This window comes from Mustela nivalis (genome assembly GCF_964662115.1).
Source record: "Mustela nivalis genome assembly, chromosome: 9".
Classification (NCBI taxonomy): Eukaryota; Metazoa; Chordata; class Mammalia; order Carnivora; family Mustelidae; genus Mustela; species Mustela nivalis.
This window is the reverse complement of record NC_139028.1, coordinates 119,313,057-119,340,848: the sequence shown is the minus strand read 5'-3', so window position 1 is coordinate 119,340,848 and position 27,792 is coordinate 119,313,057. Positions and strand designations below refer to the sequence as shown.

Here is a 27,792-nt window from a genome sequence, read left to right as displayed (position 1 = left end):
ACTGAGACGGGAGAAGGGGCTTCATCGTAGGTCCCCTGGGAGGGGCGGGCTCCCGGTTACCCTGTCCGACCCCGGCCCTCGATGCGACCCCAGGAGTCGTCAGGTGGTGTGAGAAGCGTCTCGTCCTTAGACGCCCACTGTGGCGTGGAGGTCCTGTCCGCAGCGGAAGGGCCCCCGGGAGGTGAGACGGTCGGCCACGGTGCCGCTGGGTTCAGAGGGGAGCCGGGGTCAGGGAGACAGGGTGTCCCACGCCCCCACCTGCGGCATCCGCCATCCCCAGGGTCTCGCTGATTGTTGACGCGAGTCCCTCCCCGCTTGCCCCGAAGCCTGGGGACCGCGAGGTTATAATCGGTGGCGTCCGAGCCTACTACTTCCCACAAGGTGACATTCTGGTCCTGCAGGGGCGGCCCCAGCCTGGCGCGGCGTCTGGGCCTCACTCCCCGCGAGGACGCCTGCTTCCAGCTTCCCGCCAGGCCTCCGGGCCCCAGAGCATGTGTTTCAGTTAGGCGGCCCCTGGCTGGGCTTCCCAAGTTCCAGTTACAGGTAATTCCAGAGACTGGCCTGGCCTGGGAACACGAGGGGATTAGAGGGTGTGCGGGGCGGGGCGGGGGCCCGGGGGGGCCGGGGGGCCGGACGCGGAGCCACCTGCTGACCCGAGCCAGCGAGCCGAGTCCACACGGAGGCGGGGCAGCCCCGGGACCTCCCAGGTGCCCACCCGTCCCCTGGCTTAGGGGCCTGGGGCCCCTCGTGGGACCAGAGTGGGACAGAGGAGCTCGCGTGGGGCAGGGGTCCTGTCCGGAGCCACCATCGGGATGGCGCCCCCGTTCGAGCCTGGCCCTGTGGGGACGCCGGGGAGGGTGGCCCGGGGCTGGGAGGGGCCGCGCCTGCCCGGGTGCGGAGGCATCCCGAGGAGGGCGGCTTTACCGAGGGCTCAATAAAAAGATAACCCACAGATAGCCTGAGTCAATATTCCCAGGGGCCCCTCCGGAGCCCCCACACCTGTTTTCTTGATAAACTGGCAAACGCCCCACCTCCCCTCGCCCCTCCCCTGCTCTCCCCGCCTCTGCCGCTCCTGCTGGGCCATATAAGGCCCGGACCCCTGGCCCAGGTTGCTCTCCCTCCCGCCCTCCGGAGCCACCATGGGGCTGCCGCTCGCCCTCCTGGTGGCCGTCGGCCTGGCCCTGAGCTCCCCCGGGGCCGCAGAGCTCCAGAGAGGTGAGAGGCGACGGGAAGGCCAGGGCGGCCCCCAGGAGAGGCTCTACCTGGGAGTAGTGACCCTCCCTGCCCAGACGCTGGGGTGTACCACAGGGGTCAGGGGTCGTGCCCACCAAGCCCTGCAGACTTCGAGTGCAGGGAAGGAAGGAGGAAGGCAGTCTTGGGTCCGCGCCGTCCCTTCGACGGCGATCTCCTGGCCAGAGCGTGTGTCCGGAATGCAGTGCCTTCTGGAAACACCTGCGTGGGGCAGGCAGGGGCAGCCAAGAGGGGCCGGCTGTTAGGGACCCTCGGAGGGCCGAGGCCAAGACGGCCCTTCTGCAGAGTGGGGTGTTGGACACACGATGTAGGGGTCGTTCCAGGAAAAACTGGGGACGTCTCCATCTGACGCGGGTTGGGGGAAAAAGCCCCCGGAGGGGAGCTGGTCTCCAATATGCGGACGCGATGTGGGCACCCCCTGAGCGTGCTCGGACTCCGGCCACGACAGGGCAGGGGACCCCGGGCTGGGCGGACAGGGTACGTGGGCTTCCGGAAAGCCCTTCTGTCCCCACTGCCTGCCTGGCAGATCCCAGGCCAGGCTGGGGCGTGAGGGTGTGGCAGCTGGAGATGTCCTTTTGGGAGGCTGAGACCCCCCGGGCAGGGTGACCAGGGTCCAGCAGGGGCCACTCCAGCAGGACAGCCTCACGGAGGGCGCTCGGAGGGCGGCTGCTGGGCGGGCCTCGGGACAGGCCTCCTGGGGGCGCGGGCTGCTCACTCGCACACCCCTGCTCCCCCAGAGGGCAGGACCCAGAACCACGGCCACAGCGTCTGCAGCACTTGGGGCGACTTCCACTACAAGACCTTCGACGGCGACGTCTTCCGCTTCCCCGGCCTGTGCGACTACAACTTCGCGTCCGACTGCAGGGGCTCCTACAAGGAGTTCGCGGTGCACCTGAAGCGGGCCTCCAGCCGCGATGGGGGGCGCCCCGGGCTCAAGTACATCCTGCTGACCATCAAGGACGACACCATCTACCTCACCCGCCAGCTGGTTGTAGTGAACGGGGCCATGTGAGTGCGGCTGGGCGACGGCCCCCCAGTGCGGGCGAGGGGCTCCCTGCCCCTCCCTTGGGGGCCCCAGGCAGCACCCAGGCTCCAGTTACAGAAGGGGGAGCCCGTGGGAGCCCCTCCCGCTCCCAGGCCATTGTCCCCCATTGTCCCTGGAACAATGAGGCTGTAAGCTCATTCCTGCTCTTTGTCTTCCCCAGTCCCCGTGGGCTGGGCACAGCCCTGGTCGGGGGTGGGCAGAGCCCGGCTCTGAGGACAGGTCCCTGCGGAGGGGGTGCGGACAGGGAGACAGGCAGCCAGGGGGCGGACGGGGGCTGTGCCGCCGGGGTCCAGCCGGCCCACACAGCGGCTGGGAGCTGAGGACTCCCCCGCGCGCCTCAGGCCCTCCTGTCCCCTGGGGCGGAGGGATGGCGGAGGGCCTGCCACGGCGGGCAGCTCGGTGGCCGGCCAGTGAGTCCCGCCCCGCGCCCCTGCCCCAGGGTCAGCATGCCGCACTACAGCTCTGGGCTGCTCATCGAGAAGAACGAGGCTTACACCAAGGTCTACTCCCGGGCGGGACTCACCCTCATGTGGAACCGCGAGGACTCACTCATGGTGGGTGTGGCCCCTCCTGGGCCTGGGGCCAGGTGCTTCCTGCAGGCCTCTGGGGTCCAAGGGGAGGGCAGGTGCCTGGGGCCCGACCCTTGTCAGGGGGCTTCTGTGGGGGCCGGCAGTGCTGTGGGGGAGCCCGGGTGGGGCCGTGCAGCCCTCCCAGGGTGGGGAACCTCAGGGAGAGGGGAGCTGGGCTCGCCCTCCCCCCGCCCAAGCCCCTCCTGGTCCTCGGTAACCCCTGCCGCCTGCGCCGCCCGGGCCGAGCCCAGTGCCACTTGGAGGCGAGGCTGAGGCCGGCCCGGCCGTGGGACGCTCACCCCGGCCGCCGTGGCTGTGGTCCTGCAGGGCCCCGGCCCCTCACCCGCCCCTCCTCCCCCAACAGCTGGAGCTGGACAGCAAGTTCCGGAACCACACGTGCGGCCTCTGCGGGGACTACAATGGTCTGCAGACCTACTCCGAGTTCCTGTCTGACGGTGCGGGCCTCCTCGGGGCCGGCGGGGGCGGCGGGGGCGGTGGGCGTGCAGGCTCTGGGCGCCCCGGCTGACGGCCCCCCGCGCCCCCAGGCGTGCTCTTCAGCGCCATCGAGTTCGGGAACCTGCAGAAGGTCCATAAGCCCGAGGCGGTGTGCGAGGACCCCGAGGAGGAGCCGGCCCCGGAGTCCTGCTCCCGGCACGTGAGTCAGGGCCGGGGCGGGGGGTGGTTTGCCTGGGGGTGGGGGGTGCCGCGGGCATCGCGGGAAGGGGCGGCCATGGGCCGTCACCGAACCCCGCTCCGCGTGTCTGCAGCACGCCGAGTGCGAGGAGCTGCTGGCGGCCGCGGCCTTCGAGGACTGCGAGGGGCTGGTGCCGCGGCAGCCGTTCGTGCAGGCCTGCGTGCAGGACCGCTGCCACTGCCCCGACGGCCCCTCCTGCACCTGCAGCACCCTGGCCGAGTTCTCCCGCCAGTGCTCCCACGCCGGTGGCCGGCCCGGCAACTGGAGGACCGCCGAGTTCTGCCGTAAGTGCCACGGGGCGGCCGGCATGGCCGGGGAGGCGGGCGCCCCTGGGGCCCTGAGCGGGGTGCCGTCGGGGAACGTCCTGCTCCGCTGCCTGCCGCACTCCCCTCCCCTGGGCGTGTGTGTCCGCTCAGGGGCCTGCCTTTGCCCTTCTAGCCAAGAGCTGCCCCGGGAACATGGTTTACCTGGAGAGCGGCTCACCCTGCGTGGACACCTGCTCCCACCTGGAGAGCAGCCGCCTGTGCGAGGAGCACCGCATGGACGGCTGTTTCTGCCCAGAAGGTGTGCGCCCCGGAGGCCACGGGACGGGCGTGCGGGTGGGGGCGTGGCCCCAATGTGGCCCCCTGAGGCCGGTGCACCCTGGAACCGGGCTGGGGGGGCCGGCCACGGTGCCAGAAGTAAGGTGCAGTGCTCCCCTCCCTGGCAAGTGTGGAGGACCCCCTCCCCCTAAACGCATGCCGTGGTGGCTCTGGGGAGTCTGGGCGGGGCTCCTTCCTGGTCATTGCTCTGTGGGCTCACGCCCTCCAGCCCCACTCGCAGAGCCTGGAGGTCCCCAGGAAGGCGGTCCGGAGGCCAGGCTCCCGCAGCGTGGGGAGGGGGCACAGGTGCTGCCCAAAGGAGCAGGGGCACCTGCAGGAGGAGGGGGAGGCGTGGCTGGGGCCCCACCTCGGGGGTCGCCTCACCTCTCACACACCAGCCCAGGGCTCTGGCCCCACCGGCGGGAGCCCCGGTGTGGGGATTGGGGGCTTCCTGAGGCCGGCCAAGGGTAACGTTGTGTCCTGCACCATCTAGGCACCGTGTATGACGACATCGCAGGCAGCGGCTGCGTCCCTGTGAGCCGCTGTCACTGCAGACTCCATGGGCGCCTGTACTCGCCCGGCCAGCAGCTCAGCAGTGACTGCGAGGAGTGGTGGGTCCGGGGCCCGGGGCGCTGGGGGGCAAGGGCTGCCGGTCCGAGGGGCTGGGGGGCAAGGGCTGCCGGTCCGAGGGGCTGGGGGGCAGGGCTGCCGGTCCGAGGGGCTGGGGGGCAGTGCTGGTGGCACCGCTGAGCCTGCTGTGTGTCCCACTGCCCACAGCGTCTGCACCGCTGGCCGCTGGGTGTGCAGAGACTTGCCGTGCCCGGGCACCTGTGCCCTGGAGGGCGGCTCTCACATCACCACCTTCGACGGGAAGAGGTACACCTTCCACGGGGACTGCTACTACGTGCTGATCAAGGTAGCTGGCCGGGTGGCGGGTGGGCGGGCTGAGGTGGGGCTCGGCCCCGCACCGGGCTTCCTACCAGTTACTGCCACCGCCCCGTGCCTGGCAGGGCGACCACAACGACTCCTACGCCCTCCTGGGTGAGCTGGCCCCTTGCGGCTCCACCGACAAGCAGACCTGCCTGAAGACGGTGGTTTTGTTGGCGGACGACAGGAAGAACGTGGGTGCCCCCGCCCCTGCCCCCGCCCCCGCGCGGCCCCCCAGAGCCCCCCAGCCCCTCTCAGCGTGGCTGTCCCCCCCGCCCTCCTGCAGGTCGTGGCCTTCCAGTCGGACGGCGGCGTGCTGCTGAACGAGCGGCCGGTGAGCCTGCCCCACGCGACCGGTGAGTCCCTCCCCGGGGGCGCCTGGCGGCTCGGGGGCTGCGGGCGGGAGACGACCCCGCAGCTGCAGAGCCCCCGCTGACCGGCCGCCACGCCCCGTCCCGCAGCCAGCCTCTCTGTCTTCCGGCCGTCTTCCCGCCACCTCATGGTGAGCACCTCCGTGGGGCTCAGGCTGCAGGTGCAGCTCGAGCCCGTCATGCAGCTCTTCGTGACGCTGGACCGGGCCGCGCAGGGGCGCGTGCAGGGTGAGTGCCGCGCTGGGCGGGCCCCCCTCAGAGGCCCCGCGCGGGGCCCGCCTCCCCGCCCCCTGCCCCTTCCCAACCCTGTGCTGCCCCTCAGGCCTCTGCGGGAACTTCAACGGCCTGGAAGGGGACGACTTTAGGACGGCCGGCGGGCTGGTGGAGGCCACGGGGGCCGGCTTCGCCAACACCTGGAAGGCCCAGGCGAGCTGTCACGACAAGCTGGACTGGCTGGACGACCCCTGCTCCCTCAATATCGAGAGCGGTGAGGCCCGGCCTCGCGGGGTGTGCGGCGGGGTGTGCGGCGGGGGCGGGGCGGGTGGAGGCCGGCGGCCGGCCGCGCACCTGCTGCCTTCTGCCACGTGGCTGGTGGATGGTGGCCCACGGTGGCTGCCCGCCAGGAGACCCAGCAAAGGGGCCGGGCCTGCTCCTCCGTCGCTGGGTGGCGGCCCTCGTCCCGGGGCCGGTGCCGTGCGTGTCACCTACCCTGCCAGGGGAGGTCGTGGGAGGGGTGGTGGTGGGGACCCCGCCTTCCAAGGGCGGTGGTCTTGCCCTGGAGGGAGGGGCCCGGGCGACCAGGCAGCGGGGCTCAGGGGATGACCCCTGCTGAGGTCCTGACCCCCCTCCAGCCAACTATGCCGAGCACTGGTGCTCCCTGCTGAAGAAGACGGAGACCCCCTTTGGGAGATGCCACTCGGCTGTGGACCCCTCAGACTATTACAAGGTGCGTGGGCTCCGCACGTGCACCACTCGCCACCTGACCGGGCCCGCGCAGTGTGCTGTGTGCCCCGGGCTGGGCCTGACCCCGGCCTGCAAGGCGTGTCCGTGTGTGTGTGCGTGCGTGTGTCTGCCCGTCACACGGGAAGGTCCGTCCGTGTGCGAATGTGCACGGGTGTCGCTGCGTGTGCACGTCTGTGTGCGACTGTGTGTGCACGTGGGGGTGTGCCCGCCTGCTTCTCCCCGTCACGGCCTGCCTCCTCCGCCCGCAGAGGTGCAAATATGACGCGTGTAACTGTCAGAACAGCGAGGGCTGCATGTGTGCTGCGCTGTCCTCCTACGCCCGCGCCTGTGCTGCCAAGGGCGTTCTGCTGTGGGGCTGGCGGGAGCAAGTCTGCAGTGAGTGCCGTCCCTGGGAGGCCCCCGGGCGCCCTGGGGCGGGAGGGGTCGGCCCACTGCTCTCCTCGTGAGGGGCTCCCTGGGGGTGGGCTGGGGACTTCCGGGGACCCTCGTGGGCCCCTTGGCTGGACAGGCCTCTGCCTCTCCCAGACGGAAGTGGGGTGCTCGGGAGTGGCCGGCGGGGAAGGAAGCTGGGGTCACCCCTCCGCGCCTCACGCCGCCCCTCCCATCTCCGCAGACGAGGACGTGGGCTCTTGCCCCAACTCCCAGGTGTTCTTGTACAACCTGACCACCTGCCAGCCTACCTGCCGCTCGCTCTCCGAGGCCGACGCGCACTGCCCGCAGGGCTTCGCGCCTGTGGACGGCTGCGGCTGCCCCGACAACACCTTCCTGGACGAGAAGGGCCGCTGCGTGCCCCTGGCCAAGTGCTCCTGCTACCACCATGGCCTCTACCTGGAGGCCGGGGAGGTGGTGCTGAGGCAGGAGGAGCGCTGGTAGGTGGCCAGGGCTGGGAGGCGGAGGGCCCACGTCCCCGCGCCGCTGGCGTGTCCCCCCCCCGCCCCGTCCCCTGCCCGCCAGGAGCCGGCCCGCTCACCTCCGCCCTCCTCCCCTCAGCGTCTGCCAGAACGGGAGGCTGCACTGCAGGCCGGTCAGGCTGCTCGGCCAGAGTAAGTCGGCGCCGCCCCGCACCCCGTCCTCACTGGCCCCGCCCCCGCCCCGGCTGCCGTTGAGCTGAGGTGGCCCCTCTGTCCCCCAGGCTGCTCGGCCCCAAAGATCTACGTGGACTGCAGCAACCTGACGGCCCTGACCGTCCAGAGCTCGCGGCCCACCAGCTGTCAGACGCGAGCCGCCGGCCACGTGCGTGCGGGGGCCCGCCATGGGGGAGGGTGGACGCGGGCTTCCTCACTGGCCCTGGGGTCCGGCCGCCGGGTCCCGCACACGCATGGGCCTCCTCGGCCCTCCCCGTCCCAGGGGTCCCCGCCCAGCCCATGGAGGGCTCAGGGCCGTGTGGGGACCCCTGGCCGGCAGCCTGCGCCTGTCTCCCGGGCCTGTGGTGAGGCCGAGCGAGAGCGCACAGAGGTCGGGGGGGCAAGGGAGAAAGGGGTGTCTGCAGAGCAGGAAGAGGGGGCGGCTCCAGGAGAGGCCGGCTTGGCCTTCGGGGCCTGAAGCCTGCTGTCCCTCCCCGGCACCCTGCAGTACCAGACAGAGTGCGTCAGCGGCTGCGTCTGCCCGGACGGGCTAATGGACGACGGCCGCGGCGGCTGCGTCAAGGAGGCCGAGTGCCCGTGTGCGCACAACAAGGACCTGTACTCCCCCGGGGACGAGATCAAGGTGGACTGCAACACCTGGTACGTGGTCTGGCCTGGCGGGAGTGTGTGGCGGGCGGGGGGGCGCATGGTGCTCACGGACGAGGGCGTGGCGGCCGGGCGCGTGCGCTGCCGAAGGGGTGGCCCCGTGCTGCCCGGCGGCCAGGCCGCCCTCTGAGCAGCAGGGAGGCCCCGGCCCCCGCGGCCCCTCCAGCCCCTCTCGCTCCCTTCAGCACCTGCCGGCGAGGGCGCTGGGCGTGCACCGAGTCCCCGTGCCACGGCTCCTGCTCCATCTACGGGAGTGGCCACTACGTCACCTTCGACGGGAAGTACTACGACTTCGACGGACACTGCTCCTACGTGGCGGTTCAGGTGAGGCCCAGTCCACCCCGGCCCTTGTCCCGCGGCCCCGCATCACACTCTGAGCCGTCATCAGCCCGGCCAGGGGGCCCCGTCGAAGGGGGTGCGGTTGGGGCCCAGCCCTGCCTCCGACCGCCCGTTCTGTGACCCTCCCACGCCGCACAGGGAGCGAGGGGCTTGTGCGTGGGGTCAAGGGCCCCTGCCTCGTGGTTACCCCTCTTGCTGAGGAGGGCTGCGTCTGCGCGGAGCCCAGCTGGGGCGGGGCCGGGGGGCACCGGTGGCCTGGCCGGTCTGGCTCACGTCCTGGGTGGGCCCCCAGGACTACTGCGGCCAGAACTCCTCCTCAGGCTCCTTCAGCGTCATGACCGAGAACGTCCCCTGTGGCACCACGGGTGTCACCTGCTCCAAGGCCATCAAAATCTTCTTGGGGGTGAGTGCCGCCGGACCCCGGGGAACGTGTGAGCCCTCGCGGCTGCGTGGACGCGGCCAGTGACAGGGCCTCTCCCCTGGGCACAGAGGACGGAGCTGAAGCTGGAGGACAAGCACCGCCTGGTGATTCAGCGGGACACGGGCCACCACGTGGCCTACACCACGCGGGAGGTGGGCCAGTACCTGGTGGTGGAGGCCAGCATCGGCGTCATCGTCATCTGGGACAAGAAGACCACTGTCTTCATCAAGCTGGCCCCGTCCTACAAGGTGCGCGGCAGCTCTCACCTGCCCGCCTCCTGCCTCCCAGGTCCCCCCAGTCCCCCAGCCTCTCCCACGCCGTCCCCCGTGCCCCCAGCCTGCTCCCGGAGCACCCTGAGCCCCCCCACCCCGGTCCCACTGCTCTCTGTCTCTGCAGGGCCGGGTCTGCGGGCTGTGCGGGAACTTTGACCAGCGCTCCAGCAACGACTTCACCACGAGGGACCACATGGTGGTGGACAGCGAGCTGGACTTCGGGAACAGCTGGAAGGAGGCCCCCACCTGTCCGGACGTGAGCGTCACCCCGGATCCCTGCGCCCGGAACCCGCACCGCCTCTCCTGGGCCGAGAAGCAATGCAGCATCATCAAGAGCTCGGTGTTCAGTGTCTGTCACAGCAAGGTGGGGGGCGGGGCCTGGGGGGTGGGGCGGGGCCTGGGGGGTGGGGCGGGGCCTGGGGTGGGGGGCGGGGCCTGGGGGTGGGGCGGGGCCTGGGGGCGGGGCCGGGCACACAGAGCCTTCTCCCGCAGGTGGACCCCAAGCCCTTCTACGAGGCCTGCGTCCACGACTCCTGCTCCTGCGACACGGGCGGGGACTGTGAGTGCTTCTGCTCGGCCGTGGCCTCCTACGCTCAGGAGTGTACTAAGGAGGGAGCCTGCGTGTTCTGGAGGACGCCGGACCTGTGCCGTGAGTGTCCGCCCTGTCCTGGAGCGGGGAGGGGGGGCTGCGCTGTGTGGGGACAGTAGTCCTCACCATGAAGTGATGGGTCATCGGGGTCTGCTGCCGCCTCCCTGACTCCAGGGGCTGAGTGTCGCTCCTCAGGGGCCGCGCTGGCCTGGCCTCGGCCCTCCCTGAGTCTGACCCCCACCCCCGCCCCTGCAGCCGTATTCTGTGACTACTACAACCCCCCAGACGAGTGTGAGTGGCACTATGAGCCCTGTGGGAATCGCAGCTTCGAGACCTGCAGGACCATCAACGGCATCCACTCCAACATCTCCGTGTCCTACCTGGAGGGTAAGCGGCCCTCGGCGAGGAGGGACGCTGTCCCCATGCCGCTGGGGACCCGAGGTGCCGGTGGACCGGGCCCACCGCGCTGCAGAGTGTGTTCCACGAGCTTAGAGAGGCAGAAAGAATCCGGGAGAGGACAGGGCCCCCAGGAAGCTGCAGATCAGCCCAAGATAGGGTGTCTCGGACTCCAGGTCCGGCAGACTCAGCCTCGGAGCTGAGAACTCGGGGCGTGAGGGAGTGAGCCTGCTCTGGGGAGGGAGTGTCCTACCCCCTGGAAGGAATGCGGGGTCAGGAGGGGGTGCTGGCTGTCCCCTTGGCCATCTGGCAGTGTGTGGGGCCCAGTGTGGGGGGTCCGGTCCACTGTCCTTTTGTTCCCTGGCCTTCCCGGAGGAGCATCCTGGAGAGAAGGACCTGCCGTGGTGGGGACAGTGGGTGGGGTCTGGTGGCCGTGGGACCGTGGGACCCTCTGCAAGTCCAAGCCCCATGCCCCGTGTCCTGTGCCCGCCAGGCTGCTATCCCCGGTGCCCGGAGGACAGGCCCATCTATGACGAGGACCTGAAGCGGTGCGTCACGGCGGACCAATGTGGCTGCTATGTCGGGGACACCCGCTACCCACCCGGAGCATCTGTGCCCAGCGAGGAGGACTGCCAGTCTTGGTACCTGAGCTCAGCCCGCTGGGGTCTGGGGGTGCGCCAGACGTGCGTGCACACACACCTGCACGCACAGCCACACGCACGGGCCGACACAGAGCCCCACAGGCACGCTGTGGGAGCCGGGCGAGTTCCCGTCCACGGGCAGAGGACCTGGAGCTGGGCCCGGGGCGCTGAGGGCGGGGGGTGGAGGCCGGGAGGCCGGGAAGGGCCCGTCCCCGCGCTCTGCAGCGCTGTGGGGGCCGGGCGAGTTCCCGTCCACGGGCAGAGGACCTGGAGCTGGGCCCGGGGCGCTGAGGGCGGGGGGTGGAGGCCGGGAGGCCGGGAAGGGCCGTCCCCGCGCTCTGCAGCTCGACGCTTGCTTTCCAGCGTGTGTACCAACACCTCGAAAGTCTGCCGGCCAGAGGAAGGTGAGCTGTTCCCTGCCTCTACCCCAGTGCAGCGGCCCCCAGGAGAGCCCCCAGGCTGTCTGCTCTGGACCCCGGGGGCAGGGCTCCGTCTTGCCCTCCTTGGGCCCGGGACCCCCAGGGGCCTTTCCCAGCTCAGAGCTGGCTCTGACTCGCAGCAGCCTCCCCATGTTTGTGATGGGAGCTGAGGCCACCTCTGTGCCGTCCGGCTTCTGTGCCCTGATGGGGGCCCTGTCGGTGGAGTCCCGAGGGGGCACGGGTCTGGCATTTGTGGGGGCTAAGGGATGCCGGGGGGGGTTCTTGACAGTCCTTGTCCTTTTCCGGCCATGTTGACCTTGGTCTCTGTCCTGCTCTCCAGGGAAGATTCTCAACTACACCCAGGACGGCTTCTTCTGCTACTGGGAGATCTGTGGCCCCAACGGGACGGTGGAGAGACACTTCAACATCTGTGTGTCCACCACCTCCCGGCCGCCTTCCACCACGATCCCCGTCACCTCCAGCACCCCCCTCACCACCACCACCACCACCACCCCAACTCCCACCCCCTCCCCGACCCCCAGCACAGGTAGGACCCCAGGGCCATGCATCCCTCACCCCTAGAGCACCTGCCTTGCCCTGAGCCCAGTGGAAGCGGCCCTTCTAGGGGCCAAGAGGGGGGTGGGGGGGGCGGGTCACAGTGAGCTCTCACCTCTGCTTATGGGCTGGAGGTGACAATGATGGGCGCCTCAGCTCAGGGGGTGTTCCTGGGCCCCTGGCCTTTCACCTTAAGATGCCAGCCGGCATCACAGCCACACCCCCGAGCCCAGACTGCAGTGAAGGACCTGTGGACACTTCCTGGACCAGCAGGGGAATACCTCCGGGGCTGTCTCTGCGAAAGCAGACCAATGTCCCAGACTCCCATGCGCTCAGCCTTGCTGAGGCGGCAGCCGCCGCTGGACAAGCCACTGGGGCGTGGAGAGAGAAAAAAGGAGGAAAGAGGAAGTTGTAAAAATGAAAAAGGCTTTGAGACATGGCCAACTAGCTGCTGACAGGCTTCCTTCCTCCCCGTTCTTCTGTAGGTCCGGCCTCCACCCCAGAAACTCCAGGTAGGTCCTAGGCAGCCCCCGTGCCCGGTGAGCCAGGAGGAAAAGGGAACCTTCCGGGAGACCCAGCTGTGGGGCTGGGTGGCCAGTGACACTCCCTTGTGCAGAGACGGGTGCCCTCAGTGGTCCCCGGGCTTAGCGCCCGGAGCAGACTGGCACTGGGTGAGAGCACTGTCGGGCAGGAGTCCAGACCAGGCCCCTTCCCATGGGCCTCCTCACTGCAATGGGTGACTCTCCCTGGATTTACTTTTTTTGGGCACTGAGGCCGGGGTCTGTCACCCAGGTGTGGCACGAGGGGCTCTTCTGTCTCGGGCTCAGCGTTCAGCTGCAGGACCGTGTCTGGCTCTATACTCTCTAAGCTGGCTCTTCGGCCATGATAGGAAGGGTGGTCATGGGGACTCTGACTTCTCTGAGTCCCCGGGAGCTCCCTGGAAGCGGCGTCTAGGGTGGGGACCAATCTTGGGTCTTCCTTCCGTAGGGACGTGCTGCTTCTGGTCCGACTGGATCAACGAGAACCACCCCAGCGTGCACAGCGGCAGTGGCGACTGGGAGACCTTTGACAGCGTCTGTAGGGCCCCTGAGGACATCGAGTGCAGGCTGGCTGTGGAGCCCCACCTCAGCTGGGAGCAGGCGGGTCAGAATGCGCAGTGCAATGTCACCTTCGGGTTCGTTTGCTACAATGAAGACCAGTTTGGAAACGGGCCATTTGAGGTCTGTTACGACTACGAGATTCGCGTCAATTGCTGTGTGCCGATGGATCAGTGTCCCCCGTCCACGACCACGGCCACCACCACCACCACCACCACTACATCCACACCTACACCAGAACCCCCGACGACCACCACCACTACCACCACAGCCACGCCGACCCCCACGCCCACCACCACGCCGACCACCACCACCACAGGCACAGAGCCCCCCACCATCAGTACCACGGGCCCCAAGACCACAACGCCCAGCCCCAGCACCACGACCACCACCACCGTGACCCCGACTTCGACCCCCACCATCAGCACCACCACGGGCACCAAGACCACAACGCCCACCCCGACCACCACCACCACCACACCGACCACCACCACCACAGGCACAGTGTCCCCGACCACCAGCACCACCACGCCTACCCAAGGATTAAGCACCACAGAGCCAACAATTGTTCCGTGTGTGCCTCAGTGCAACTGGACAGGCTGGGTGGATTCCGGGAAGCCGAACCCTTCTAGACCAGGTGGGGATATTGAATCGATTCAGGGCCTTTGTAAAGAAGGCTGGGCAGCCAACATCTCTTGCAGAGCTGTGATGTTTCCCCACATTCCCATCGAAGAACTTGGGCAAAAATTGGTGTGCGACCTCTCTGTTGGGCTGGTGTGCAAAAATGAAGACCAGAAGCCAGGGGGCATCACACCGCCCATCTGCCTCAACTACGAGATTAATGTTGAATGCTGTGTATTGCCGGACTACTGTATTTCCACGCTGCCACCTGCCAGCACCCCGACCCCGACCCCCACCACGACAACCACCACGGGCACCTCGACCACCACCCCCCCTACCACAACCACAACAGGCACCCCGACCCCTACCATGACCACAGGCACCGCAACTACCACTCCCATTATCACTACCACTACAGGCATCCTGACTTCGACCCCCACCATCAGCACCAGCACGGGCACCAAGACCACAACGCCCACCCCGGCCACCACCACCACCACGACGATGACCCCGACTTCGACCCCCACCATCAGCACCACCACGGGCACCAAGACCACAACATCCACCCCGGCCACCACCACCACCACGGTGACCCCAACTTCGACCCCCACCATCAGCACCACCACGGGCACCAAGACCACAACGTCCACCCCGGCCACCACCACCACCACGGTGACCCCAACTTCGACCCCCACCATCAGCACCACCACGGGCACCAGGACCACAACGCCCACTCCGACCACCACCATGACGGTGACTCCGACTTCGACCCCCACTATCAGCACCACCACGGGTTCCGAGACCACAACGCCCACCCGGACCACCACCATGACGGTTACCCCTACTTCGACCCCTACGATCAGCACCACCACGGGCACCGAGATCACAACATCCACCCCGGCCACCACCACCACCACGGTGACCCCAACTTCGACCCCCACCATCAGCACCACCACGGGCACCGAGACCACAACGTCCACCCCGGCCACCACCACCACCACGGTGACCCCAACTTCGACCCCCACCATCAGCACCACCACGGGCACCAGGACCACAACGCCCACCCCGACCACAACCATGACGGCAACCCCAACTTTGACCCCCACCATCAGCACCACCACGAGTTCCGAGACCACAACGCCCACCCGGACCACCACCATGACGGTTACCCCTACTTCGACCCCTACGATCAGCACCACCACAGGAACCGAGATCACAACGTCCACCCCGGCCACGACCACCACCACGGTGACCCCAACTTCGACCCCCACCATCAGCACCACCACGGGCACCAAGACCACAACGCCAACCCCGGCCACCACCACCACCACGGTGACCCCGACCTCGACCCCCACAATCAGCACCACAACGGGCACCGAGACCACAACGCCCACCCCCCCCACCACCACCACCACGGTGACCCCGAATTCGACCCCCACCATCAGCACCACCACGGGCACCAAAACTACAACGCCAACCACCACTACCACCACAGTGACCCCGACTTCGACCCCCACCATCAGCACCACCACGGGCACCAAGACCACAACGCCCACCCCGACCACCACCACCGCCACGCCAACCACCACCACCACAGGCACAGAGTCCCCGACCACCAGCACCACCACGCCTACCCAAGGATTAAGCACCACAGAGCCAACAATCACTCCGTGTGTGCCTCAGTGCAACTGGACAGGCTGGGTGGATTCCGGGAAACCGAACCCTTCTAGACCAGGTGGGGATATTGAATCGATTCAGGGCCTCTGTAAAGAAGGCTGGGCAGCCAACATTTCTTGCAGAGCTGTGATGTTTCCCCACATTCCCATCGAAGAACTTGGGCAAAAGTTGGTGTGCGACCTCTCTGTTGGGCTGGTGTGCAAAAATGAAGACCAGAAGCCAGGGGGCATCACACCGCCCATCTGCCTCAACTACGAGATTAATGTTGAATGCTGTGTATTGCCGGACTACTGTATTTCCACGCTGCCTCCTGCTAGCACCCCGACCCCGACCCGCACCATGACCACAGGCACCCCAACCACCACTCCCATTATCACTACGACTACGGGCATCCCGACTTCGACCCCCACCATCAGCACCACGACGGGCACCGAGACAACAACGCCCACTCCGACCACCACCACGACCACCACCACCACGGTGACCCCAACTTCGACGCCCACCATCAGCACCACCATGGGCACCGAGACCACAACGCCCACCCCGGCCACCACCACCACCACGGTGACCCCGACTTCGACCCCCACCATCAGCACCACCACGGGCACCGAGACCACAACGTCCACCCCGGCCACCACCACCACCACGGTGACCCCAACTTCGACCCCCACTATAAGCACCACCACGGGCACCAGGACCACAACGCCCACCCCCACCACCACCACCACCACTGTGAACCTGACTTCGACCCCCACCATCAGCACCACCACGGGCACCAAAACTACAACGCCAACCACCACCACCATAACAGTGACCCCGACTTCGACCCCCACGATCAGCACCACCACTAGCATGGAGACCACAACGCCCACCCCGACCACCACCACCGCCACGGTGTCCCCAACTTCGACCCCCACCATCAGCATCACCACGGGCACCAAGACCACAACGCCCACCCCGGCCACCACCACCACACCGGTAACCCCAACTTCGACCCCCACCATCAGGACCACCACGGGCACCAAGACCACAACGCCAACCCCGGCCACCACCACCACCACGGTGACCCCGACTTCAACCCCCACCATCAGCACCACCACGGGCACCAAAACTACAACGCCAACCACCACCACCACCACAGTGACCCCGACTTCGACCCCCACGATCAGCACCACCACGAGCACGGAGACCACAACGCCCAGCCCGACCACCACCACCGCCACGGTGACCCCGACTTCGACCCCCACCATCAGCACCACCACAGGCACCGAGACCACAACGCCCACCCCCACCACCACCACCACCACGGTGACCCCAACTTCGACCCCGACCATCAGTACCACCACGGGCACCAAGACCACAACGCCAACCACCACCACCATCACGGTGACCCCGACTTCGACCCCCACCATCAGCACCACCACAGGCACCGAGACCACAACGCCCACCCCCACCACCACCACCACGGTGACCCCAACTTCGACCCCGACCATCAGTACCACCACGGGCACCAAGACCACAACGCCAACCACCACCACCATCACGGTGACCCCGACTTCGACCCCCACCATCAGCACCACCACAGGCACCGAGACCACAACGCCCACCCCCACCACCACCACCACGGTGACCCCAACTTCGACCCCGACCATCAGTACCACCACGGGCACCAAGACCACAACGCCAACCACCACCACGGTGACCCCGACTTCGACCCCCACCATCAGCACCACCACGGGCACCAAGACCACAACGTCCACCCCGGCCACCACCACCACCACGGTGACCCCAACTTCGACCCCGACCATCAGTACCACCACGGGCACCAAGACCACAACGCCAACCACCACCACCATCACGGTGACCCCGACTTCGACCCCCACCATCAGCACCACCACAGGCACCGAGATCACAACGCCCACCCCCACCACCACCACCACGGTGACCCCAACTTCGACCCCGACCATCAGTACCACCACGGGCACCAAGACCACAACGCCAACCACCACCACGGTGACCCCCACTTCGACCCCCATCATCAGCACCATCACGGGCACCGAGACCACCACCCCCACTCCGACCACCACCACCGCCACGGTGACACCGACTTCGACCCCCACCATCAGCACCACCACGGGCACCGAGACCACCACCACCACGGTGACCCCGACTTCGACCCCCACCATCAGCACCTCCACGGGCACTGGGACCACAACGCCCACCCCCACCACCACCACCACCACGGTGACCCCGACTTCGACCCCCACCATCAGCAGCTCCACGGGCACCGAGACCACAACGCCCACTCCGACCACCACCACCGCCACGGTGACCCAGACTTCGACCCCCACCATCAGCACCACCACGGGCACCGAGACCACAACACCAACCACCACCACCACCACGGTGACCCAGACTTCGACCCCCACCATCAGCACCACCACAGGCACCGAGACCACAACACCAACCACCACCACCACCACCACGGTGACCCAGACTTCGACCCCCACCATCAGCACCACCACCGGCACTGAGACCACAACGCCAACCACGACCACCACCACGGTGACCCCGACTTCGACTCCCACCATCAGCACCACCACGGGCACCAAGACCACAACGCCCACTCCGACCACCACCACCACCACGGTGACCCCGACTTCGACCCCCACCATCAGCACCACCACGGGCACCGAGACCACCACCACCACGGTGACCCCGACTTCGACCCCCACCATCAGCACCACCACGGGCACCGAGACCACAACGCCCACTCCGACCACCACCACCACCACAGTGACCCCGACTTCGACCCCCACCATCAGCACCACCACGGGCCCCGAGACCACTACGCCAACCACCACCACCACCACGGTGACCCCGACTTCGACCCCCACCATCAGCATCACCACGGGCACCGAGACCACCACCACCACGGTGACCCCGACTTTGACCCCCACCATCAGCACCACTACGGGCACCGAGACCACAACACCAACCACCACCACCACCACGGTGACCCAGACTTCGACCCCCACCATCAGCACCACCACCGGCACTGAGACCACAACGCCAACCACGACCACCACCACGGTGACCCCGACTTCGACCCCCACCGTCAGCACCACCACGGGCACCGAGACCACAACGCCAACCACGACCACCACCACAGTGACCCCGACCCCGACCCCCACCGTCAGCACCACCACGGGCACCGAGACCACTACGCCAACCACGACCACCACCACAGTGACCCCGACTTCGACCCCCACCATCAGCACCACCACGGGCACCGAGACCACAACGCCAACCACCACCACCACCACGGTGACCCCGACTTCGACCCCCACCATCAGCACCAGCATGGGCTCTACACCTGCAGGTAAGACCCCCATCCCCCCTCCCCAAACCCCGACCTGAGCCTTCCTTTCCTTCCAACTCTCAGTTCACCTTTCCTGCTTCCACAGAATCAACGACGCTTCTGACCAGCACGACAGCCATCGTGGAGATTTCCAGCACACTGTCTCCCTCTCCGCCAACTGAACCGAAGGGCACTACCACTGGGGGCACCTCGGCCTCCCCTCCGCCCTCGCCCGGGAGCAGCCCTCCAGGCACGTAATCGGCATGGAGACTGTGTGCTTGTGGTGTGCTCAGGCCCCTTGGTCTAGGCGAGCGAGCTTTCCTGCCAGGGAGCTGTACGGCTTCTCACATGTGAGGTGCTGCCCCCATGCTGCCCAGGGAGAGGGTCCCCGAGCGAGGGTCCGGCCTGCCTCGCTTGCATGGCAGGGTGGCTACTGAGCATTGAGGGAGCTGCTGACCGTCAGGCTGTGTGTGAGCGGCAGAGCTGAGGGCTCCCCACTGCTCCCCTAAGGTGTCTTTCCACAGGCACAGCTGCCCGAGGTCCTTGTTCCTCTGTCCTTGGCAGAGTGATGGGCACCAGGGCAAAGTAGCCCAGGGAGGGAGCCCCACTGTGGCATGTGGGGCCAGTGGGGAAAGGAGGCTGCTGGCCAGGTGCCCTAGGGACCCTCCTTCTGTCTGCCACTTGTGTCTGCACCTCCCAGTAGGGCTTTGGAGGGCAGCTGGTCAGCACGATCTCAGTGGGACCGATGTTGTGACCACGGCTTCCGCCTCCCCGCCGGGGACCTAACATTGTGGAACGGTGGGCGCTGCGCTCCTTGTCCTCCCTCGAGGCCGAGAGCCAGGAAAGTGGACAACGGCCTTTCCGTGCCACGTGCCACGCCTCGAGCGGGTTTTTTTGCGAGGAGGCGGCATCTGCCATCAGGCTCCTGTGGCCTCTCAGAGAGCGGTGCCGTCAGCTCCGCCCTGAAATCTCCATTCCTACAGGCCTGCAGACCTCTGGCCCCACCTCCTCGAAGACCACGCCTACCAGCGAGACCACCACCAGGCCCCCCTCGCCCACCCCAGGAACCCCCTCCACACCCACTCCTACGACTGCGTCCACGACCACCACAGGAACCCCCAGGCCGCCCATGCCTTCCAGGCCCCCAACCGCCAGCACCACGACCTCCTATGTGCCCACCCCCACCCTGACCCCGATCTCCACCCCCAACGTCGGTGTGAGCACGGGCCCGGTCAGGTCCTCCACTCAGGTCCGCTGCTGCGTTTTGAACGAAACATACTTCGCACCAGGTATCCCAGCTTCTCACTCGGGTTCTTTGGTGATCGGCTGGTGGGGCTTCGGCCTCTGCTTTACCAGGGGTGAGGGGTCAGGCGTGAGTCGAAACCGGGAGCTCGTCGGGGAAGCTGGATGCTGGGTGTGGGCGGCTGTCCCTGTGCTCGGCCCCCTTTGCTGCAGCCGTGTGCCAGGGGCGTGGGGGTGGGTGGCCTCGTGGGGACGCGCCTGCACAGCCCGGTGGCCAGCCCTGTCTGGACAGTGGGGGACCGGCCTCTCCCCCCGCAGGCGAGATGGTATACAACGGCACGCACGGGGACACCTGCTACTATGCGAACTGCTCGCTGGCCTGCACCATTGAGATCTTCAACTGGTCATGCCCGTCCACGCCCTCCCCGGCACCCACCCCTTCCAAGCCGACACCCATCTCAACACCCAAACCACCCATGCCTACAGCATCGAGCACAGTGGCCACCACCAAGCCCCCTGGGTGCCCGGACTTTGACCCTCCCAGACAGGTCAGTGTGCCGTGGGCCAGTTTTTGTCCCCTTGGCACTAAGCACACGCACCGGGCCACCAGGCGTCTGGAGCCCAGGCGCTGCCTTTCCGCGGGTCACCCCAAGTTGTCCCCGTCTCTGCGGCTGCACCACTGGCTTTCCGGGCACAGGATCCGCTGGAGCCCCCGCATCTCCCCCAGCCTCCCCTGCTGCAGGGAGCCGGCTGGCAGTGAGCCGCGTCCTGCACGGGGTGCCTGGTGGCTCGGCCTCCAGCGGGCGTGGGAGGGGGTCCCGGCTGGTGCCTCTGAACCGCGCCCTCCCGCCGCAGGAGAATGAGAAGTGGTGGCTGTGTAACTGCACCATGGCGATCTGCAAGTACAACAACACCGTAGAGCTCGTGGAGGTGGAGTGCGAGGTCCCGCCTGAGCCCACCTGCGCCAACGGGCTCCGGCCCACGCTCGTCTACAGCCCCGAGGAGTGCTGCCCGCACTGGGAGTGCGACTGTAGGTCCCCCCGAGGCGCGGGACCCTTGGTGGTGGGGTGACTGCAGGGTCTGAGGCCCTTGGGTGCGGGGCCTGGGCTGGACGCCGTGGCTGCCTGCGGTGGGCTTCCTGCTCACTGCCCCTCCTCGGCAGAGGGTCCGGGGAAGGGAGGGGCTTGCCTGGGGGAGCAGGGCCACCCCTGCAGAACGGTGCTGCTCCCGGGGCTGGGGGAGCAGAGCTGGGCTTAGAGCCTGGGTCTTCTGGCTCCAAAGCGAGGCTCCGTCCCACAGAACGGGCTTGGAAGCCCCACACGCCCTGGGGGTTCCTGCTCGCGGTGCCCGTCCGGCCGGGGCTTCCGCCGGCTCCTGCCCCCAGCGCCGCCCGGGCCCGGGTCTCGGCGTGGCTCAGCGGCGCACCCTCCACAGGCTACTGCGCGGGCTGGGGGGACCCCCACTATGTCACGTTCGACGGGCTGTACTACAGCTACCAAGGGAACTGCACGTACGTGCTTGTGGAGGAGATCACCCCCACGCTCGGCAACTTCGGTGTCTATATCGACAACTACCACTGTGACGCCAACGACCGGGTGTCCTGCCCCCGCACGCTCGTGGTGCGCTACCAGTCCCAGGAGGTTCTCATCAAGACCCTGCAGATGATGCCCATCAAGGTCCAGGTGCGCGGCCAGGTCGGGGACGCCCACGCAGGCTGCGCCGTGCGCCCGTGCCCTTGCTCCGTGGTGGACCGCGCTGTCCCCTGACCTCCGCGCTCATGTTCCACCACCAGCCCGGGCCCCAGGTCTCTGGGCGGAGTCCCCTTCCCAAGCACGGCGCTGGCCACACACTCGCGTGGGGCTGCTCGTGTCCTGGAGCCGGAGCCGCACCCTCAGCCCCGGCGTCTCCCGGGCCTCTGAGTGCAGTGTCCTGTGACCTCCCCCCGGGGACTGGCCAGGACAAGTCTGGCGAGAGCGATGGAAACGAAGTGGGGAAGGGACCAGGGCCGCCGCCAGGGAGCCGGGGGACAGGCTGAGGTCCACCCACTGGACACACCAGCCTGAAAACAGGCAGGGGTGGGGCGATCCCAGGTGCTCTGGGAGGTCTCGGCTTGCCCCGACTCACCCCTGTCAGATCCACGAGGCTCTGTTTCCCGAGTGGCCAGGTTGAGGTCAGCTGAGGGTCCCCCGCCTGCCCGCTGGCTGTCCTGACCCCGTGTCCGGTCACAGGTGCAGGTCAACAGGCAGGTCGTGGCCTTGCCCTACATGAAGAACGAGCTGCACGTGTACCAGTCGGGCATCAGCTACATGGTGGAGATCTCCAAGCTGGGCGCGCTCATCACCTACAACGGACTCTCCTTCTCCATCACGCTGCCTCACCGCCTGTTTGGCAACAACACCAAGGGCCAGTGCGGTGAGCCCCTCGGCCCCTGTGGGCCCCTCCCCCCCCCAGGAGGGCAGCTCGGAGGTGGGGGGCTGGGTGAGGGCTCCTGCCAGCCCTTCCGTGGTTCTCCCGCTCCCGGCCCCGGGCCCCGTGGGAAGAGGCCGATGGGAGTCTTGTCCCGTCTGTGCCCTTGGCCCCGGCCTGACGGTCTCCGGGGGCCCCAGGCGGGAGAAGGAGAGGGTCCGGGGGCTGGTGTGTACGACGTGGGCTCCCTCCCCACACAGGCACGTGCACCAATGACACGGCGGACGACTGCATGCTGCCCAGCGGGGAGGTCGTGTCCGACTGCGAGTTGGCGGCTGACCAGTGGGTGGTGAACGATCCCTCCAAGCCACACTGTCCCCACACCAGCGTCACCACCAAGCGTCCGGCTATCACGCCGCCAGGGGCCAGCACCACCTCCGGCAAGGACTGCGCGTCTCCCCTCTGCGAGCTCATCAGAGACAGGTGCCCCTGCCAGCCCCTTGCAAGCTGCGGGGTCAGGGTCTCAGGGAGCAGTGGCGTCTCGTGCTGCACTCCCATCTGCAAAGAGGAGCTGAGGCCCAGGGCTGAGCCCGGGGCCGGGACGTCCAGGGCAGTCAGGGTGCCCTGGGCAGGTACTGGGTCGCGGGGGGCCCAGGACTGGGGCTTCTCACGTCTACGGGGCTGAGCTGTCTTGTCACGTAGCCCCGTGCCTTTCCTGACCTACTGATCTCTCCTGCCTCGGTGGGAATGGCTGAGCTGCAGGCCACAGGGAGAGGGGCTGCGGGGCCAGCCCGAGCGCTCAGGGCTGGGATCCGGGAGAAAGCCCAGAGCCAGCGGCCATGCGCGCGAGGGCCTTGTCCCCAGAGCTGTGCGAATTGAGTCTGGGGGACTCCCTGGGGTTGCAGGCGGGGGTCCCGGAACCTTGGCAGCCACTTAGCTTGGAGCTCCTCTCCACCCCCAGGCCGGGTCGCGCGGTCACTCCCCGGACACTGTCCTCCCACGGGCGCCTGTTTTGGGGGGATGCAGGCTGAGCCAGGCTCCAGGAGGGCCTCTGGGTGGAGGTGCTGGGTGGCTGGGGAGGGCCGGCCTGAGCATGACCCGCCCCTCCCCCACAGCTTGTTCGCGCCGTGCCACGCTGTGGTGCCCCCCAAGCACTACTACGAGGCCTGCGTGTTCGACAGCTGCTTCGTGCCCGGTTCGGGCCTGGAGTGTGCCAGCTTGCAGGCCTACGCCGCCCTCTGTGCCCAGGCCAACATCTGTGTCGACTGGAGGAACCACACCCACGGGGTCTGCTGTGCGTGTCCCCCCGCCCCAGACCTGCGGCCCGCGGGTCTCTGGGCTTCTGGGCTTCCCTGGGTGCCGTGTCTGGCCTGAAGCCACGTCGGGGGTGGGAGGGCCGGGTGGGCGGGGAGCGCACGCAGGCCTGGGCCTTGAGGCGGGAGGAAAGACGGGCTGGGGGTGCCGGGGGGCCTGGGGCTCCCGCCAGCCTGGCTGGGCACTTGGGCACCCGCATCCCAGCTCGGGGATGGCGTGGGGGGCTGAGGTGGGCGGCGCTGGACGGCCAATCGCTCTCTGCTGGGCAGGCCTGTCCCTCGCCAGGGCCCGCGGGTGCTCCCTCCGGACTCCGGCTCCTCTGATCCCTCTCCCTCCCGCAGCCATGACGTGTCCACCGCACAGGGAGTACCGGGCCTGCGGCCCCGCGGATGAGCCTTCCTGCGAGTCTAGCACAGCTGCTCTAAGGTGCGCAGGGACAGCCAGCTCCCCCACGGGTGTGCGCCAGGGTGGCAGACACTGTCGGGCGTCGTGGTCCCGCGGGCCTGGCCCTGCCTGCGACACACCCGTCTCGTGATGTCCTCCCCCCAGGCCCATGGCGCAGAAGAACGCCCGCTTGGTGGAAGGCTGCTTCTGTCCTGAGGGCACCATGAACTACGCCCCCGGGTTCGACGTCTGCGTGGAGATGTGCGGTATGGCGCCCGCCCTCCTGGCTCGGCGAAGCCCCCGGGTCCTGCGGCGCTGGGCTCCGCTAACGGGCTTGTGTTCTCTCCCTCCCCAGGCTGCGTGGGACCTGATGACGTGCCCAGAAAGGTCGGCCCTTCCTCCCGGCGCTGGGAGGGACTCACCCACACACCCGGACTGTGGGGGGCTAGGGCGGGTCGCACACAGGAACCTGGGAGTCTCAAACCCTGCGTCCTGTCGCTCAAGTCCTGGAAGGCTGAGCCTGCAGGGGTGCCCCCTGGCTGCCCCCTGGCTGCCCCCCCATCTCCCACCCTGCCTCTCCGTCCCCCCACCTCCTTCTACGTATCCACACCGGCACGCAGCCACCCTCTCTCCCTCTGTCCGTCCAACTGTCCACCCACCCTCGGGCGTCAGACACTCCGTCCAAATCCAGCATGACATCTTGGCAGTGTTGTCCGTGTCTTCCACGTGCGCTGGACTCCTTGGTTCTAGCCCATGAACCCCACACCCCCCCCCACACACGTGTGGCGATTTGCCGCGTGCCAGGCCCGTGGGGGTAAATGCTAGGATTGGGTCACGGCTGTGTTGTCAGTGATATGGCCCGTGTGCAGGGACGTGGGAAGGGCACGGGGTCCCTGAGGACCCTCAGCACCACGCCCGCCACGGTGCCCCTCCCGGCTGAGTGCTGGCGCCTGGCGGGCGGCCCCGGCACGCGGAAGGGGGCGAGAGGGCAGGCGCTGTGACCCGCCCGCCTACTTTCTGCCCCCAGTTCGGGGAGCACTTTGAGTTCGACTGCAAGGACTGCGTGTGCCTGGAGGGCGGCCGCGGCATCATCTGCGAGCCCAAGGAGTGCCGCCAGGAGCCGGTCACGTGCCCGGAGGACGGCACCTACCCGCTCACCGAGGTCAACCCCGCCGACACCTGCTGCAACATCACGTCCTGCAGTAAGAGCCCCGGAGGGATCCCCAGCTCCGCACCGAGCGTGCCTCCGACCTGGGGGCCCGCAGGGGCTGGGCCAGCAGGGCGCGTCCCCCCGAGCTGCGTGTGGAAGGCGGCCGCGGCCTGCAGGCCCTGCCCTTCCTACCGCGTGCTCCGTCCCCTGCAGAGTGCAACACGAGCTTGTGCCAGGGGAAGCCGCCCAAGTGCCCGCTGGGCTTCGATGTGAGCAGCGAGACCAAACCCGGGAAGTGCTGCCCGTCCTACTCTTGTGGTCAGTGGGGCCTGGCGTCGGGGAGCCGTGGGGGGTGGCCCCACACGGTACACACACCCAGCGTCGCCTGCGGGGCCTGCCTGACCCCGTCCCCTTTCTCTTCCTCCAGTGCCCAAGGGCGTGTGTGTTCACGCGAATGCTGAGTACCAGGTGAGCCCCGGCCGAGGGGCGGTCCCGGGCGGAGGGTCCTGGGCCAAGGGGGGGTCCTAGGCTGAGTACCAGCTGAGCCCCGGGGGGAGGGGTAGTGGGGTGGGGTGTGTGCCCGCCCTGGGCCTTCCACGCTGTGCTCGGGCCTGCGGACGACCCCCTGCGGCAGGCGGCAGGCGTGGGCGGGGCCGGCCTCACCGGCCTCCTGCTTCCCAGCCCGGGTCGCCAGTGTACTCCTCCAAGTGCGAGGACTGTGTCTGCACCAACCGCACGGACAGCGGCTCGCGGCTCAACATCATCTCCTGCACCCATGTGCACTGCGAGGACAGCTGTAGCCCCGTAAGCGCCCCCCCCGCCGGCCCCCCGCCCGGCTCCCGGCGCCCCTCCTGCTCCCGCCGACCCGAGCGTGCGTGTCCCGCAGGGCTTCGAGCTGGTGGACGTGCCCGGGCAGTGCTGTGGCAAGTGTCAGCAGACCCACTGCATCATCAAGAGACCCGGCACCGAGACCATCATCCTGAAGGTGCGCGGGGAGCCCCCCCCCCCCCGCTGGCTCACAGGGCTCGTCCTGCCTCTCCGCGCGGGGCGGGGCGCGGGCGACCCGGAGCCAGCGGCGGAGCCTGGGACCACTCCTTGTCCCCAGCTGGGTCTCTGCTGGGTTGGGTGCGGCTTTGCAAGGGTCCTGGGGAGGCCATGACCCGGGACTACAGATGAGGGCTGGAAACACCGTGAGTGGCTGACTCTTGCCCCCCGGCGAGTCCGGCGCCAAGATCAAAGGGAGGCCCTACTCCCTGCAAAGGCTCTGGGGGCCCTTCCTGCCTCTGCAGCCTCTGGGGCTCCAGGCAGCCCTGGGTTCGTGGCCACATCCGTGCACTCTCTGCCCCCTGTCCCGTGGCCCCTGCTCTCTGCAAGGACACTGGTGGCTGGATGAAGGGCCACCTGTGTCATCCACGATGGTCTGCTCTCCTGACCTCTGACTTTGTCACATCTAGAAACACCTTTCTCTGCACGAGGGCCCATCGGCAGGTGCCGGCGGTTAGGGTGTGGATGTGTCTCTGGACCGCAGGCTGGCAGTTGTCCCGAGGCCCCTCCTGGGGGTCCCCTGCCCGGTGGCTCGCTGTCCCTCACCACACCGCCCTCTGTCCTACAGCCCGGGGACATACGTCACGACCCCACCAACAACTGCACCTTCTTCAGCTGCGCGAACATCCACAACCAGCTCATCTCCTCCGTGTCCAACATCACCTGCCCTGACTTCGACCCCAGCATCTGCCTCCCAGTGAGTGGGGGGTCCCCAGGAGCAGTCCGGTCCTTGTCGCTGCACACCCCGTGGCAGGAGGGGCTGCTTACTGTTGGGGGGCGGTCCTGGGTCCTGGCTCACTCTTCTTCCCTCCAGGGCTCCGTGACGCTCATGCCCAACGGATGCTGCAGGAAATGTGAGTGCGCCCGGGTGGGGCGGTCCAGCCGGGGCCCTGGAGCGCGGGACCCTGGAGTGGGAGAGGCACAGGGGACGGCGTTTTGCCTCTGTCCACTGGACGCTGAATTTGACGGGATGCCCTGCGGGCTTGGGGGCAGCCGAGGCCGGATGAGATTGGGGAGGGAGAAGCAGCCGTAGGGAGGAAGCCGTGGGCCCCTGAAGGTGTGGAGAACCCCTGCCCCGAGCTCCGCCAGACCCTCCCCCAGAGCTTCCGCCCCCTCCTGCCAGGCATCCCTCGGAATGAGACCAGGATCTTCTGTTCCACCGTCCCCATGACCAAGGAAATTTCTCACTCCGGCTGCACCAAGAAAGTCGTGATGAACTCCTGCTCTGGGTCCTGCGGGACCTCCGTCAAGTGAGGCCCAGCCCGGGGGTGGGGGTGGGGGGTAGGGACGGGGCTCCTCCGCCTGGGAGCGGCTCCTCACCCTGGCCCTCCCGTGCCCCAGGTACTCGGCCGAGGCCCAGGCCCTGGATCACCAGTGCTCCTGCTGCAAGGAGGGGCGCACCAGCCAGCGGGAGGTGGAGCTGAGCTGCCCGGACGGCAGCTCCCGGAAGCACCGCTACACCCACATCGAGAGCTGCTCCTGCCAGGACACCGTGTGCGGGCTCCCGCGGGCTCAGCGCGGGGCCCCCGGCCGCGAGCGGCGCGCCAGCCCCCGGGGCCTGCCCCTGGGGAGGGACTGAGAGCAGTCCTGCCGTCCAGGACCCCCCCGCCCTCCACCGCGCCCTCCCGCTAGCCTCCGAGCTCCCTCACCAAGCCGCCTCGTCTCGGTCCATATTTATTTTCTGAGTCTTTCTTCAATTCTTCGCTTTCCCAAATAAACTCAGGCAGACGCTG

General features: G+C 68.1%; 1 protein-coding gene across 1 annotated transcript; it reads left to right on the top strand.

The window, feature by feature from the left end:
* Nucleotides 1-1,139: 1,139 nt before the first annotated feature.
* On the top strand, nucleotides 1,140-27,792 carry MUC2 (mucin 2, oligomeric mucus/gel-forming; the record flags this gene model as incomplete). Its single annotated transcript, XM_082684196.1, has 49 exons — nucleotides 1,140-1,215; nucleotides 1,989-2,259; nucleotides 2,736-2,850; nucleotides 3,230-3,320; nucleotides 3,411-3,520; nucleotides 3,633-3,843; nucleotides 3,998-4,123; nucleotides 4,634-4,751; nucleotides 4,918-5,056; nucleotides 5,151-5,261; nucleotides 5,354-5,423; nucleotides 5,529-5,666; nucleotides 5,761-5,925; nucleotides 6,290-6,384; nucleotides 6,650-6,776; nucleotides 7,015-7,270; nucleotides 7,392-7,444; nucleotides 7,534-7,634; nucleotides 7,974-8,125; nucleotides 8,317-8,455; nucleotides 8,763-8,873; nucleotides 8,960-9,139; nucleotides 9,288-9,527; nucleotides 9,656-9,812; nucleotides 10,008-10,139; nucleotides 10,642-10,789; nucleotides 11,153-11,193; nucleotides 11,549-11,755; nucleotides 12,751-18,540; nucleotides 18,626-18,773; nucleotides 19,459-19,808; nucleotides 20,080-20,309; nucleotides 20,617-20,791; nucleotides 21,196-21,443; nucleotides 21,990-22,173; nucleotides 22,428-22,650; nucleotides 23,283-23,461; nucleotides 23,823-23,907; nucleotides 24,031-24,131; nucleotides 24,221-24,252; nucleotides 24,893-25,067; nucleotides 25,229-25,333; nucleotides 25,443-25,483; nucleotides 25,697-25,819; nucleotides 25,902-26,000; nucleotides 26,628-26,756; nucleotides 26,874-26,913; nucleotides 27,183-27,309; nucleotides 27,401-27,792. 49 exons carry the CDS (start codon nucleotides 1,140-1,142, stop codon nucleotides 27,636-27,638), a joined length of 12,702 nt encoding a protein of 4,233 aa, XP_082540322.1. The 3' UTR covers nucleotides 27,639-27,792.